Source organism: Camelus ferus, chromosome 32 (genome assembly GCF_009834535.1).
Source record: "Camelus ferus isolate YT-003-E chromosome 32, BCGSAC_Cfer_1.0, whole genome shotgun sequence".
In the NCBI taxonomy this organism is placed as follows: Eukaryota; Metazoa; Chordata; class Mammalia; order Artiodactyla; family Camelidae; genus Camelus; species Camelus ferus.
The window spans coordinates 1,610,441-1,624,920 of NC_045727.1; the positions used below are offsets into that span (position 1 = coordinate 1,610,441).

The 14,480-nt window shown below is 37.3% G+C and overlaps 1 protein-coding gene across 5 annotated transcripts in view; it reads left to right on the forward strand.

The window, feature by feature from the left end:
- The window catches only part of SBNO1 (strawberry notch homolog 1), a 49,650-nt gene that overhangs the window by 12,372 nt on the left and 22,798 nt on the right, over positions 1 to 14,480 (forward strand). For 3 of the 5 annotated variants that reach the window (XM_032472191.1, XM_032472190.1, XM_032472192.1), the window contains 12 exons: positions 963 to 1,063; positions 4,452 to 4,548; positions 5,647 to 5,807; positions 8,065 to 8,198; positions 8,394 to 8,484; positions 9,639 to 9,800; positions 10,600 to 10,735; positions 10,821 to 10,926; positions 11,049 to 11,202; positions 11,861 to 12,043; positions 12,588 to 12,685; positions 13,723 to 13,874. In XM_032472191.1, the coding sequence (XP_032328082.1) occupies positions 963 to 1,063; positions 4,452 to 4,548; positions 5,647 to 5,807; positions 8,065 to 8,198; positions 8,394 to 8,484; positions 9,639 to 9,800; positions 10,600 to 10,735; positions 10,821 to 10,926; positions 11,049 to 11,202; positions 11,861 to 12,043; positions 12,588 to 12,685; positions 13,723 to 13,874 (1,575 nt within the window). The remainder of the gene's footprint in view (positions 1 to 962; positions 1,064 to 4,451; positions 4,549 to 5,646; positions 5,808 to 8,064; positions 8,199 to 8,393; positions 8,485 to 9,638; positions 9,801 to 10,599; positions 10,736 to 10,820; positions 10,927 to 11,048; positions 11,203 to 11,860; positions 12,044 to 12,587; positions 12,686 to 13,722; positions 13,875 to 14,480) is intronic. The other 2 variants (XM_032472193.1, XM_032472194.1) reach the window with 1 other exon arrangement.

Consider the following 14,480-nt stretch of genomic DNA (forward strand, 5'->3'; position numbering starts at 1 on the left):
TCCTGGTGTGATTTTCACACTGTGATCTCAAGAACAGCATGTACGGAGAATGCTTCAGGGTTACTTGGAAGATGGAGGCTAGTTTCAGGGGCTCTGGACTCCTCAATCAAGCAGCTCTCCTTTCTGAGAGAGAGGTTTTATTACTCTATCTAAAAAGAGTTTGCAAACCACTGGTATAGAAAAAAGAAAAGCTCTATTGTTTGGAAATTTATTTTGGGAGAAGGAAGAAAATAGATTTCCCAAATTGTTGTTGTTGTTGTTGTTGTTTTTCTTTCCTTTCTGGAAATAATTACTTTTCCTTGGAAATTAGTAAGTACCTTAATTTTTTTTCTTCTTTTTTTAATGGAGGTACTGGGGATTGAACCCAGGACCCTAGTAAGTACCTTCAAATCAGGTGGGATTGATTCTGTCTTGGTGATAACACCAGGTTTGGGGTTTTTTACTGAGCCAAGTGAAGTGTCTCAAAGTAATGCTGGCTCTTGGTAATGGTTTTGATATAAAACTACCAAATAATGTTCTGGTTAAGGTGTCTTTTTGATAATAGTTTTCAGACTTCTTGTGCACACATTTTCTTTTGTTTTCTAATGTTAATTCTTACCTCTATAATGACATACAGCTTTGAATTTTTTTTAAACTTTTTTTTTTAATTGAGTAATAGTCATTTTACAATGTTGTGTCAAATTCCAGCGTAGAGCACAATTTTTCAGTTATACATGAATATACATATATTCATTGTCACTTTTTTTTCCGCTGTGAGCTACCGTAAGATCTTGTGTATATTTCCCCGTGCTATACAGTATAATCTTGTTTATCTCAGCTTTGGATATTTTTATCTTTATGCTTAATTTAAGTTGGAGATAAGCAGATGGTATTCTCTGATTTGTGAAGTGGGTAAACTTTACTCAATTTTTTTTGAAATTTAGGAAAAAGTTCTAAAATGTATATTGTCTCTTCCTCATCAGCTGATGTAAGCAATGGCACAGTAAAGAAAGAGTCTTCTAATAAAGAAGTAGCAAGAATATGGATAAATGACATGAAAATGAGGAGTTTTTCCCCCACCATGGTGAGTTTCAAAAGCTGTATCTGTATTTTTGGTATGAAAATACACTTGGCTAACTGTAACCCTTAGGAAACTTTTTGTGTGAAGAGTACTCAGCTACATAAACTAATGAATAAGCATTTAATCTCACTGGAATAAACTAATACATACTGAACATGGTCATTTTGACTTGGATATTTGATAGGATGTAGTATTACACGTAGTACTGACATCTTTTTATTGTGACTCTCACCTGAGAAGTAAAAAGGACAATGTGGAGTTAACCAAAAGTATTTGATAATTATTTTCATTTTAGGATTGAATCTTACTATGTATTTAGTTATGAGCTGTCAGATCATATAGTGGTTTAGTTATGAGTAATTACATGATAACTTTTTTTCTTACATTTTGGAAATGCTATATGCTTCATGTAAATTGATTCTATACATGTGTTGAATAATTATGCAGTATATAACCCTGTGTGTGTGTGGCAGGTATCTGGCTTCCTCCTTTAATAAACATATAATTTGACAACCACGTGGTTTAAGTAGTAATATTTAAGGTACAGCAAGAGGTGCGTTGTGATGCTCACAATAGGGATTGTGGGTTTGGAGGAAGATAAAACTCAGATGGGGTGAGAAGACTTCACTTTATGGAGGAGGTGTCATGGAGCTTGGGAGGAGTCTGGAGAGACTTTGAGATGGCATTTTAGGAAGTGAACTACAGCATTAGTAGACACAGAGGAGGTGGTAGCCATGTGCTCTTAGGATACTTGGCTTGCAGGAAGAAATTGAAATGGGTCTTTGGGGGCTCTGTGGAGGGTCCAGAGTTGAGTTTGATGTGTTTGGAACTTGGTGCAGCAGCAGTGAGGGAGGGCCTCTGGCAGGAGAGGGAGCTGCTACTTGTGTTGCGTGATGGGAAAGAAGAAACAAGTTGGGAGGCTGGTTAAGTAGTCCAGAAGGGAGGTGATAAGGGATAAACTGGAGAGATTGCAAAGGTGATTGGAAAGGGTGAGGGGAAAGAAAAAAAGGAAGAGAATACGAGGTGACTGAGTATATTGGTACTAGAGAGTTGATTGGGTTGGAGAGACAGCAGAGCGACCTGTGCCTGAGGCTTTGAATGGGGACCAGGGGAATAAGCACTGTCGTTGTCAGTTTACTTAGTGGTTGCATGCCAGTGGCTTACTTGGAAATTGAGTTTTGGAAAATAAGATTGCATTTTTTCTTTAAGATTAGTTGGTGCTCAAGTTCCTAGTCTAGCCCATGTTGCCTGTAATATGGCAAAAGTTCTATATTGTCTTTTTTTAAATTATTATTATTAAGTTATTTTTTATTTTTTGTGGGGGATGTAATTAGGTTGGTTGGTTGGTTTGTTTTAGAGGAAGTACTGGGGATTGAACCCAGGACCTTGTGGATGCTAAGCAAAGACTACCACTTGAGCTATACCTTACCCTAAAAGTTCTGTATTGTCTTAGCAGTCAGGAAACATCTAACAGATTGCAAACTGGTAGCCTCTGGACCAAAACCGGTTGACAGATGTGTTTTGTTTGGCTTCCACATAATTTTGGGAAAAAAATTTGTTTCAAGAGGCCTCATTTGTTTCTGTTGTTTTTTGAGGGGGCAAGAGGTTTACTTATTTATTTTAACAGAGATACTGGGGCTTGAACCCAGGACCTCATGCATGCTAAGCACGCATTCTACCACTGAGCTATACCCTCCCCCTGAAAAAGTTTTGAGTATGTTTCTAACATGTAAAAATTCTGATTTCTAGATTCTCTTGAAAAATAGGAGTACCTGACAATCCTGGGCCCACATTCCCTACCTAGTGTTAATCTCTCTAAGGTTGAGTAGTGAAATATCTACTTTGTGTGTTGGGCAGGCATTCTCCAGGTACCACAGTCTTCCTCCCCTTCATTTATCTCCTTGACCCTAAGCTTGGTGTCAGTTGCCGTTTTATATCCAGCTGTCTTAGAAATATTACTTGTCTGGTCCCTGGATTTTGTGATCCTTTTGTATAACCACCTCATCCTCCAAATATACCAGTGGTAAAAAAGGAAAAAATGTTGGAGAGAGAGAAAGAAGGAGGCTGGTCTTTTAGCATAGTATGCATTCCTGTTTTATAGGTGGGGGAAAAGGTGCAAAGGGAGGGAAGGGAAGGAATCAAAATTTAAATAATTTGCCCAGGGCTACACAAATAACAGCAGAATTGGGATTTGTATCTTTATTTGGCCAGCCCCGTTTTGTCTCTTATTCCTGAAACTGGGTTTCATTTTGGCATACTTTCTGAGAATATTTGGAGTTTTGTGTTTTGTTGGTTTTTTGTTTCTAAGGACCCCACGGGTTGATGTTGACTGAATGTTTATCTCCCACCTCCCTTTTCCTTCCCACGTTTATTGAGCATCTATATGTCACCGTATGCTGCTCTAGACTAAATAAAAATAAGTAAAACTGAAAGAAGAGCCTGACCTTACTTTTTAATGCCGTGCTATCCTTGGCATTACCTGTAGGTCCTGACTGGGTTTTCTCTGTCCTTCTTCTACCGTTTCCTGGGTCTCACAGCTGCTTGTCTACGTTCTCCCTTGATCAAGCACGCATTAATAAAGAGCTTTCCTAGTGGTTTACTGATGGGAAGCCCTTGAAAAAGCCTCTTTTCACTATTTTCCTATCCCTTCCTGCCTCTATCCTGTGAGATTCTGTGGAGAAACACTGGGTATGGTGACCATTCACTCAGTTTGCTTGGGACAGTCTGGGTTTACTCCTGTTTTCCTGGTACAGTTACTAATAGCTCCTCATTTTACTTTCAGTCGTGCTAGGGTTTGGAGAGAAGTGATACAGGATCCTGTATCCGATTGTCGTGTCTGCGGAGACATGGATGTCAGAATAAATTTCTCTGTCTTTCAGAAGAATTTTAAAATTCCAGGTCTTCTGGGGTTCTGCGGTTTTAGGATATAAGGGAAAGAAAACAGATGGAGGAGAACTGAAAAGAGGGCAGGATGTGAGGCTTCTGCCCAGGAGAGTGTAGGATGTGCTCTTGGAGCTTAATCCACCTTTTCTCTTCCGACTCCTCGCTCTCTGTTCCTGAACTGGAATGAAGAGTGAGGACTGAGGTTAGAGAGTTCTGAGCATCAGGGAGGGTAGTAGGCAATATTGAAGGGAAAGTAGTCTGAGATGATGGTGGAGCTGTGTGGTGACCCATTTGATAGGGATCAGAATAGGTCATGCATTGTCTGAGTCTATCATTGGAGAAGCAGGGAAGTCACAACATATGATCCAGATTGTAGGGACTATAGAAGTGATACGTCATGTTTCCAGGGCTGAAGATAGCAGGTATTCCTGCAGAAGCATTTTTCTGTGTGTTTTGACTGGGCCTCCAGTCTCTGGACTAAGTTGATTTTACTCTCTCTCTGTTATAGAAGGTCCCTGTTGTGAAAGAGGAAGATGAACCAGAGGAAGAAGATGAAGAGGAAATGGGTCATGCGGAAACCTATGCAGAGTATATGCCAATTAAATGTATGTCTCTGGGACTTGTCAAAATAATGAAAGACTTCTGGGTTCCTTCTGAACTTAAAAACTTCCCCACACATACTGTATTATCTGTTAGGACATATTTATGTTTGGTACCTCAGGATTTCACAAGTATGAGCTTTTGTAATATATTTTAAACTATAATATGTTTTAAAATATCCACATGAAAATTTTACTATGAGTTTTTTTTTTTCCCTTCACAACATTTGGGGGAGGGGCATGTAATTAGGTTTGTTTGTTTATTTATTTGACAGAGGTACTGGAGATTGAACCCAGGACCTCATACATGCTAAGCGTGCACTCTACCCCCGACCCCACAAACTTAGAACTTTGTTTTAGAATGAAATCTTTTAAAACTAAGAGTAAAAAAGCTTTTTTCTTTCAAGTTAATTTTGCTCTTATCAGCAGTGATTATAAAATCATAGTAAATTACAGAGATATAAACACATAGCTTTATAGTTTATACAGCTTACTTAAAACAGGTGATGAAAACATGGGAATCTTTAAAGTAAAATGTGCTATTTGAATTCAGTGGTTTATATTTATGCCATGTCTATCTTTTTTCAGTTTTTTTAGTGGCCAGTATATTAAGTTGAAAATTAAGAATTTTTAGCTTTTGTATAAAATTTTTCACTTTTTAATTTTATGAGGGTAATAAGATGGAGAAAAAAAATCCATGACCAGAATTTGTCTCTTAAATATTTTGATAATATAATAAGACCACTTAAACTAAAAATCTCTGTTTACCAACTATGTATGGATTCCAAGATCCCATACTTTTCTGGTCGTTTAAAATGATGCCTTAGTCTAGGATTATGTTCTGTTACTACTGGAGAACTTGGTGATACGAGCTAAGATGGTATTTTTCTAGATCATTTTAATCAGTAAGTCTATATTTAAGCCATAGGTAGTTGATAAATAGGTCACTGTAGTCAAATTTAAACAATACTTCACCATCCATCAGTGCTTTGTATAAGATCTCAGAGTGTATAGTTACTTATTTTCTTATATATATTATATGGTAAGCCTGGAACTGTTATTACTTAGAATGATTAAAATGAATATTTTAAAATTTTTGTTTAGTAAAAATTGGCCTACGTCACCCAGATGCTGTAGTGGAAACTAGTTCTTTGTCCAGTGTTACTCCTCCTGATGTTTGGTACAAAACGTCTATTTCTGAAGAAACCATTGATAATGGCTGGTTGTCAGCATTACAGCTTGAGGCTATAACATATGCAGCCCAGGTAAGCCGTCTTTTATAACTACATGCAGTTTTTATCTTTTAATCTTAGTTCATGTGATACAGTTGTTTCAATTTAGAGGTAAGTTTTCCTTGAGTGAAAAACTTGCGGGTGTAATTTTTAAAGGAATTTTATGTGTTAGGAAATTAAAGAGTAGGGTTGATGTGGGGGGTTCCATGTTTAGTGGAAATGATAAAATGTCATGACCTTTTTGGGAATTCCTCACTGGGAATATGTATTAAAATTAAAAATACCTATATCCTTCGACCTAACAATTCCATTACTGGGAGTCTATCTCATAGAGCTATTAAATAAGAACATAAACATATAAGGCTGTTTGTTGCAGCTTCCACCCCCCCCTCCCCCCCAGTAGCTGAAAGCTAGAAAAGATTTGAAAGCCCCCACCCATAGGGAGTGATTCCATCTCAGGAGTCTACTTCCTCCACTGAAGTCTTTAACCCCTCAAAGTCATCCATGAGGGTTGGAATCAGTTTCTTCCAAACTCCTGTTATGTTGCTATTTTGACCTTTTGCTGTGAATCACAGATATTTTTAGTGGCTTCTGGAGTAGTGATTCCTCTCCAGAAGGTTTTCCATTTACTTTGCTTGAACCTATCAGAGGAATCACTATGGCAGCTATAGCCTTACGAAATGTGTTACTTAAAGAATAAGACTTGGAGAAGAAAAAAAAAAAGAATTAAGACTTGAAAGTCGAAATTACTCCTAGTTCCATGGGCTATGGAAGGGATGTTATGTTACAGAGCAGACACGAGAACGACCTTAATCTGGTTGTACATCTCCATCAGAGCTCATTGTCAATGCGTAGTACTATTTTGAAAGGAACCTTTTATTCTGAGCACTAGTGGGTTTCAACAGTGGGTTTCAAATGTTCAGTAAACCATGTTATAAACAGATGTGCTACTTTTTTATAGCATTTGTAGAGCCACAGGCAGAGTAGATTTAGCATAATTCTTAAAGGCGCTAGGATTTTTGGAATGGGAGATGAGCATTGGCTTCAACTTGAAGTTGTCAGCTGCATTAACCCCTAGTAAGAAAACCGCCTGTCCTTTGAAGCTTTGAAGCCACACATTGACTGCTTCTCTTTAGCTGTGAAAGTCCTGGATGGCATCTTCTTCCAACAGAAGGCAGTTTCGTGTATATTGGAAATCTGTTGTTTAGTGTAGCTGCCTTCACTGATACTTTAGTTAAATCTTCTAGCTTCCACATCAGCACTTGTTGCTTCACCTGCACTTGTATGTTACAGAGATGACTCCTTTCCTTAAACCTCACGAACCAACCTCTGCCAGCTTCAGACTTTCCTTCTGTAGCTTCTTTACCTCTCTCAGTCTTCGCAGAATTAAAGAGAGTTAGGGCCTTGCTCTGGGTTAGGCTTTGGCTTAAGGGAATGCATGGCTGGTTTGATCTTCTGTCCAGACCACTAAAGCTTTCTTCACTTTAGCAATAAGGCTGTTTTGCTTTCTTATCATTTGTTCACTGAAGTAGTATTTTTAATTTCCTTCAAGAACTTTTCCTCTGCGTTCAGAACTGGGTTGTTTGGAGCAAGAGGCCTAGTGTTCAGCCTGTATCAGCTTTCAACATGCCTTCCTCTCAAGTTAATTATTTCTAGCTTTCGATTTAAATTGAGAGACATACAGCTCTTCCTTTCACTTGTATACTTATGAGTCCATTGTAAGAGTTATTAATTGGTCTAATTTCAATACTGTGTGTCTTAGGGAACAGGAAGGCCCAAGGAGAGGGAGAGAGATGGGGAAAATGGCCAGTCAGTGGTGCAGTCAGAACACACACAACATTTACCAATTTAATTCACAATTTAGTTCATCTTCTTACATGAGCAGGGTGCGAGGCACCCCAAAACAGTTAAAATAGTAACATCAAAGATCAATGATTGCGGATCACAATAACAAATGTAATAATAATGAAAAAGTTTGGAATTACCAAAATGTGACACAGAGACACAAAGTGAGCAAATGCCATTGGAAAAATGGCACTGATAGCATTGCTTGACCCAGGGTTGTCACAGACCTTTAGTTTGTAAGAAGTGGAATATCCCCTGAAGTGCAGTAAAGCGAAGTGCAATAAAACGAGATATGCCTGCATGGTCAGTATAAGTGTCCACACTAAGCCAGACTCTGTACTGTTCATATAAAAATGCATAATGTTGTTATGTTTCTAAAACTGTGTGAAAGACTGATGACCAACGTCTAACGGGGTAGATTAATTACCAGCTTTTGCTTTTTCAGCAACATGAAACATTCCTGCCTAATGGAGACCGTGCTGGCTTCTTGATAGGTGACGGTGCTGGGGTGGGAAAAGGAAGGACAATAGCAGGAATCATCTATGAGAATTATCTGTTGAGCAGGAAAAGAGCTCTGTGGTAAGTGCTGAAGACCGGCCGTGGAAGCTTTTGTTTGTGAGTAATCCAGCGTATGAGGATGGGCTTTAACGAGTAGGTGTAAGTTTTGAAGTGTCAAGGCCTGGTTTTATTGACTCTTGAATACTGCTAGAATGATGGAATTTGCCTTTAATTTGTGTATTTTTCTTTTCTCTCTTTCTCTTTTTTTGGTGGCAGGTTCAGTGTTTCAAATGATTTAAAGTATGATGCTGAAAGAGATTTGAGGGATATTGGAGCAAAAAACATTTTGGTGCATTCATTAAATAAGGTATGAAAGTTTTGTATTCAGCCATTACTGTTGGTGTATGGATTACTGTGTGTTAAATACTATGCCAGGTAGGGTTCTGTAGTGGCAACAAATAGGCATTGTCTCTTTTTATAGAGTTTATTCTTTCAGTTTTCAGGGTGGTTTGTTTTTGTTTGTTTGTTTGTTTTGTTTGTTTGTTTTGTCTGTTTCTGAAGTAACTTTCTGTGGGCAAAACTCGTAACTGAGTGTGGGGTGCAGTGTCATACAGCTGTCTGGACCGGCAGTGCGCCCCTCATAGCACATAGAGAACTGTGGTTTGGAGCCTAGTTTAGATGTTCGTACTTTCAGTGGACTTGTATTAAACCTGTACCTGTGTCTTGTTAAAACAGTGCTGTCAAGTGGGAGAAAATATTTCATTGTCTAGAAGCACAGTTTAATGTGATTAGAATCTTAATGTTCATTTAGCAAATCTTTATTGACCTCCTACTATGCACCAGTTCCTGGAGTCACAAGGGTGAAAGAGGCAGACCTGGTTCCTGCAGGTGTTTCCTTGCTAGCCCTTTGAAACTAAGTAAACGTGAATCCACTTTCCACGTGAATCCTGAGTTGCTTCAGTGTTGCCCTGCCCATCAGTGGCTTTTTTGGGTGAATATTACCGAGTGGGTTAGTGGGTAAAGTACTGTGTACTTCAGTGACTGCTGAAGTTCAAAACTTAAAACAGGTAACTGGCATCTAGAAATGGTTTTCTGTTTCTGAGTCAGTGTAATTGAAGAAGGGCACAATTATTAATCATAATTCTTATATATCGCTCAGAACTTAGTTACAGTGCTTTGAAGGTAGTAAGTGCACAATATTTATAGAATGAATACTGGGACTTTTTCTTGTAGGGTAGTTTGGTTTGTAATCTTTCTTTTGGTGGTAGACTTTTTAGAGACTTTGAAAACGGTCCTTGCACCATAAAGTTAAACACACACACACACACACACATACATAAATGTGGGGGCATGGGCATGTCTGTATGTGTATATACATATGTGTGAAAAATTTTGTGGATGATCTTAGGTGGTCCTTTGATTTTCCTAAGTCCATCATGGTCTAGTTAACTGCTATAGAAATTTGGGTGGGATAAATATTGAGACAGATAAGCGTATTTATTAAGTTCTTTTCTTTTTTAGTTTAAATATGGAAAAATTTCTTCCAAGCATAATGGGAGTGTGAAGAAGGGTGTTATTTTTGCTACCTATTCTTCCCTCATTGGTGAAAGTCAGTCTGGCGGTAAATACAAAACGAGGTTAAAACAGCTTCTGCATTGGTGCGGTGATGACTTCGATGGAGTGGTATCCTTTGCAAAAAATGTTTTTATATTTTTTAATGACACAAAAGTTAATCTAAGGATAAACATTTGGAAAACAGGAATTCTGAGGTTAAACAGACTACTGGGATTCCAAGGAAGTCAGAAAGTTGATTCTGTTTTGTAGTTGTCATTTAGAAGGCCAGTATTTAAGTTCCTCCTTTAGGAAAATGTTAATAGGTGTGGAACATGCTGAATGCTATATTCCCTCATTAAGTTAGTGATTTCCAGACTTCCTTGCTCGTAGCATGCATTTTACTGTCCTGCATGAAAAACACCAGTTTTGAAATGCTGATAAAATTGGTTTTCATTCGTGCTTGTACTTAATAGAACTTGCCAAAATCCTCTGTGTGCTGGACATTTCTAGCTGTAGTGGATCCTTTCCTTCATTCTAATTAAGAAATAAATATCCAGTTAAGGTTAATGCCAAATACAGTGAATGCCTCTCTGGCTAGAGAGAGGCGAGGTGGTGGAATCAGGGAGAGGCACATAGAGGGCTTTATTTATAATCGTAAAGAAAAAACAATCTGAAGCAGTGGCAAAATGTTAAGGTTTGACAAAAGCAGATAATAGGTATGTGGATGTTAGTTGATGCTCAGAGGCTTGTTACCAATAGCATCCCTCCTGCTGATAATCCTGTTTTGTTTTGTTTTGTTTAACTCCAGCTACTGTCTTAGAAATTTTGGCTATTTCCCAAGGCCTCTGGGAAATGAAAGTTAACTCTTCCTAAAAGATTAGAGACACTTGCTACTAATATGACATGCTCCTTAATGTATTCCTTACAGATAGTGTTTGATGAATGTCATAAAGCAAAAAACTTATGTCCTGTTGGTTCTTCAAAGCCAACCAAGACAGGCTTAGCAGTTTTAGAACTTCAGAACAAATTGCCAAAAGCCAGAGTTGTTTATGCTAGTGCCACTGGTGAGTAATTATTTATTTAGAAGTTACATGTATAGATTATTTTTTTCAACTATATAATATGTTTCATTTTGGGGTTTTTTTTCAGGTGCTTCTGAACCACGAAACATGGCCTATATGAACCGTCTTGGAATATGGGGTGAGGGAACTCCATTTAGAGAATTCAGTGATTTTATTCAGGCAGTAGAACGGAGGTAATGCAATTTACAGTATACACTAGCAGTATAAAAGAGGTGTTATTGCTAAAACCTCTTCTACATATGTTAAAGCCCTACTATATTTAATGATAGTTACTGTGTGTTTTAATTTTATTCAGAGGTGTTGGTGCCATGGAAATAGTTGCTATGGATATGAAGCTTAGAGGAATGTATATTGCTCGACAGCTGAGCTTTACTGGAGTGACCTTCAAAATTGAGGAAGTTCTTCTTTCTCAGAGCTATGTTAAAATGTATAATAAAGCAGTCAAACTGGTGAGCATTTTTTTCTTAACTTCTAGTACTTTTTTTTAATTGAAGTATAATTGATTTACAATGTGCTAATTTCTGGGGTACAGCAGAGTGATTCAGTTATACATATTTATATTCTTTTTCACTATAGATTATTATAAGATACTGAATGTAGTTCCCTGTACTATACATTAGAACCTTGTTGTTTTATCTGTTTTATATATAGTAGTTTGTATCTGCTAAACCCAATTTCTAGTACTTTTAATGTACCTGATAATATTTCTGTTAGCCATTCTTGTCCAATGTAATCTCTGTCAGCCCACAGGAGTATATTTCTGCAGTAAAACAGCAGATAAGTCACCAGATCCTTATTTTCCCAATTTTCCAAGCTTTCTCTTTGTTAAAGTAATTTATGAAAAATAGCCATTTATTTCAGTTGTAATAGTTTCAAAAATCACAATGTAACTATTTCCTAAAATGACTATATTAGGTAGTAAGAATTTGGGGACAGCTCTCTGTGAGTGTCCTAAAAAACGTATGTTCAGAGATTTCCTGAAGGTGTTTCATTGAATTACTGTTAAGTGGTGTCTTGCACTGAACATTATTTTGATTGACTGAGTCACTTTTAAATAATTCACACTCAGAGATTGAAGTATCTAAAATGTTGGGTGTGCATTTTCAGTGGGTCATTGCCAGAGAGCGATTTCAGCAAGCTGCAGATCTGATTGACGCTGAGCAGAGAATGAAGAAATCCATGTGGGGTCAGTTCTGGTCTGCTCACCAGAGATTTTTCAAATACTTATGCATAGCATCCAAAGTTAAAAGGGTTGTGCAACTAGCTCGAGAAGAAATCAAGAATGGAAAAGTAAGTTGGAGAATGTCTGAAGAGATTCATCCTTGGTTATGTTTTTTAGTCTACTGGGTGTTGAGGTTTTCTACTTGTATTATAAACCTTTTCTTTGTAAAGGACAGTTGTAAAAGTTTTAACCGTAAGACTTTAAAAAATAAATTTTTCAAGGTAGTAAAAGCAATGCCTGTTTATAAAGAATTTAGATAGCTCAGAAAAGTATAAACATCACTGTAATTTGGCTATCCATACATATAACCACTGATAGTATGTAGGTGTATTACCTTAAGGCTTTTTCCCTTTTGGTGAATATGTATCTACTTAAAGCGCAAAGACAGGGGCAAGGGTGTCAGTTGGGTCCACCACTGTAATACCATTTCCTAGCTAAGTGTTTTACACATAGCATGTTTCAGATGTGTGTAGGATAAATAAATGGGTACACGTACAATAATGGGTAATTCTTGCTGGAAATCTTTTTTTAAAACTAAATATTTAAAATACATCTTGAGAAGCCACATACATATTTTTACTTATAATTATTAATACTCTTTTCTTCCTCCAGTGTGTTGTAATTGGTCTGCAGTCTACGGGAGAAGCTAGAACATTAGAAGCCTTGGAAGAAGGCGGGGGAGAATTGAATGATTTTGTTTCAACTGCCAAGTAATGTTTTTGGTTTTGAGTTTTTACTTAGATTTGTTTAAATGTTGGCATTTCCTGGAGACAAGAATTTTTGCCTTTTAAAGTTTTCCTGATCTTAGTTTTTGCAGTCCTGTGCGTATTCGTAATAGTGTGTCTGTTGGAAAACATTAACATAGAAATGCTGAAATGTCAAGTATTTTGACAGTATTATGCCCAGTATTTGGACTAATGGAAGGGTTTGATCTTTATTCGTTTTGTACATCTTGAAAATCTGTAACAGCTTGGTTTAGTTTCAGTTTTAGTTTTGGCTTTGTGTATTTGAAATTACCATTATTCAGAAGAGCAGTAAGTATAGTTTGCCCCAGTTTAGTAAGCGCCAATATAATAATTGCAGATAGTCCTGAGGTAGAAGAGTTTTTAAAAAATATTTTTGACATTGTTTTTCAGTTTGTTTACAGAACCTGACAATTCTAACTTGTAGTAAAATTAACAAGAAAACTTATGCCACCAGATTGTCTTTTGCCTCAGGGAATACATTCAAGTGGCTCCTTTTAAGATGCATGTATTTAAAAACTACTTTTTAAAGCAAGTCATGCACCTGAGAATCTGTATTTTTCCTGTGCTTGCATACCTAGTACTGCCTCTGATGTGATGGGCACTAGTCACGTGGCAGTTGAGCAGTTGAAATGGCTAGTCCAAATTGAGATGAGCTCTAAGTGAAATACACAACAAGTTTCAAAGACTTAAGGAAAAATATGTAAAATATCTCACTGATTACATGTTAAAGTGATACATTGAGTTAAAATACTAAAATTAGTTTCACCAGCTTTATTTTACTTTTTAATTTAGCTACTGGAAAAATGTAAAAATTTTGCTTGACTAACACTATGTTTCTGTTGGACACCCTTGGCCCAGAATATTAAAATTTATTTGAGCTAGATTGTGAATATTTTGTAAGATTGCATAAAATATACTTACTTTTTAAAAAATATGTTTGGTGAAACTATAATAATTTTGTAGACTGAACCACTAACTGTCACTATTTCTCTCTCCTGCAGAGGAGTGTTACAGTCACTCATTGAAAAACACTTCCCTGCTCCAGATAGGAAGAAGCTTTATAGTTTGCTAGGAATCGATTTGACAGCTCCAAGTAACAACAGTTCTCCAAGAGCTAGTCCTTGTAAAGAAAATAAAATAAAGAAGCGGAAAGGTGGGCACTTTCCTTTAAATGGGGTTGAAAGTAGAATAAATTTGAGCTTTTTGCTGCAGCTGTATTTGGGGAACGTACTGCCTGCCTTGAATTGGCAGATGGTTGCATATTTTCGCTGTCACTTGTGTAGTTTTGAATGCTCGAGTAACCTGTTATTAATGAGTGACCAGTGCTAGGCACTGGTAAGCATCAGTCACACATGATCTCATTCAACCCACGAGGTATCCATATGAAAGTAGGTTTTATTTTTTCGGTTTTATAGACAGAGGACACTAAGGCACAGAAAGGCTAAGAGGTTGAGGAATATTCCCAGGTTCACACAGCTACTGGTCTTTCTGTTGTCAGTGGTGTGGTTGTGGGTGTGTGTGTGGGTGTGGGTGTGTGTGTGGGTGTGTTAGGTGCTTACGAAGCTGTTTTGACTTTCAGAAGTTACCTTCTCAGGCTTTCTTTATCTAAAATGGGGAGAATAACTCCTTGTATTGTGAAGGCTCTGATGCTGTGTCTTCTAAATGCCTGACACTTCACCCTTATATTTCATCCATTCCAAGTAATACTTTTTTTTAAGAACATTTTTAATATGCCTGAAAGTAGGTTTATTGTCGTATA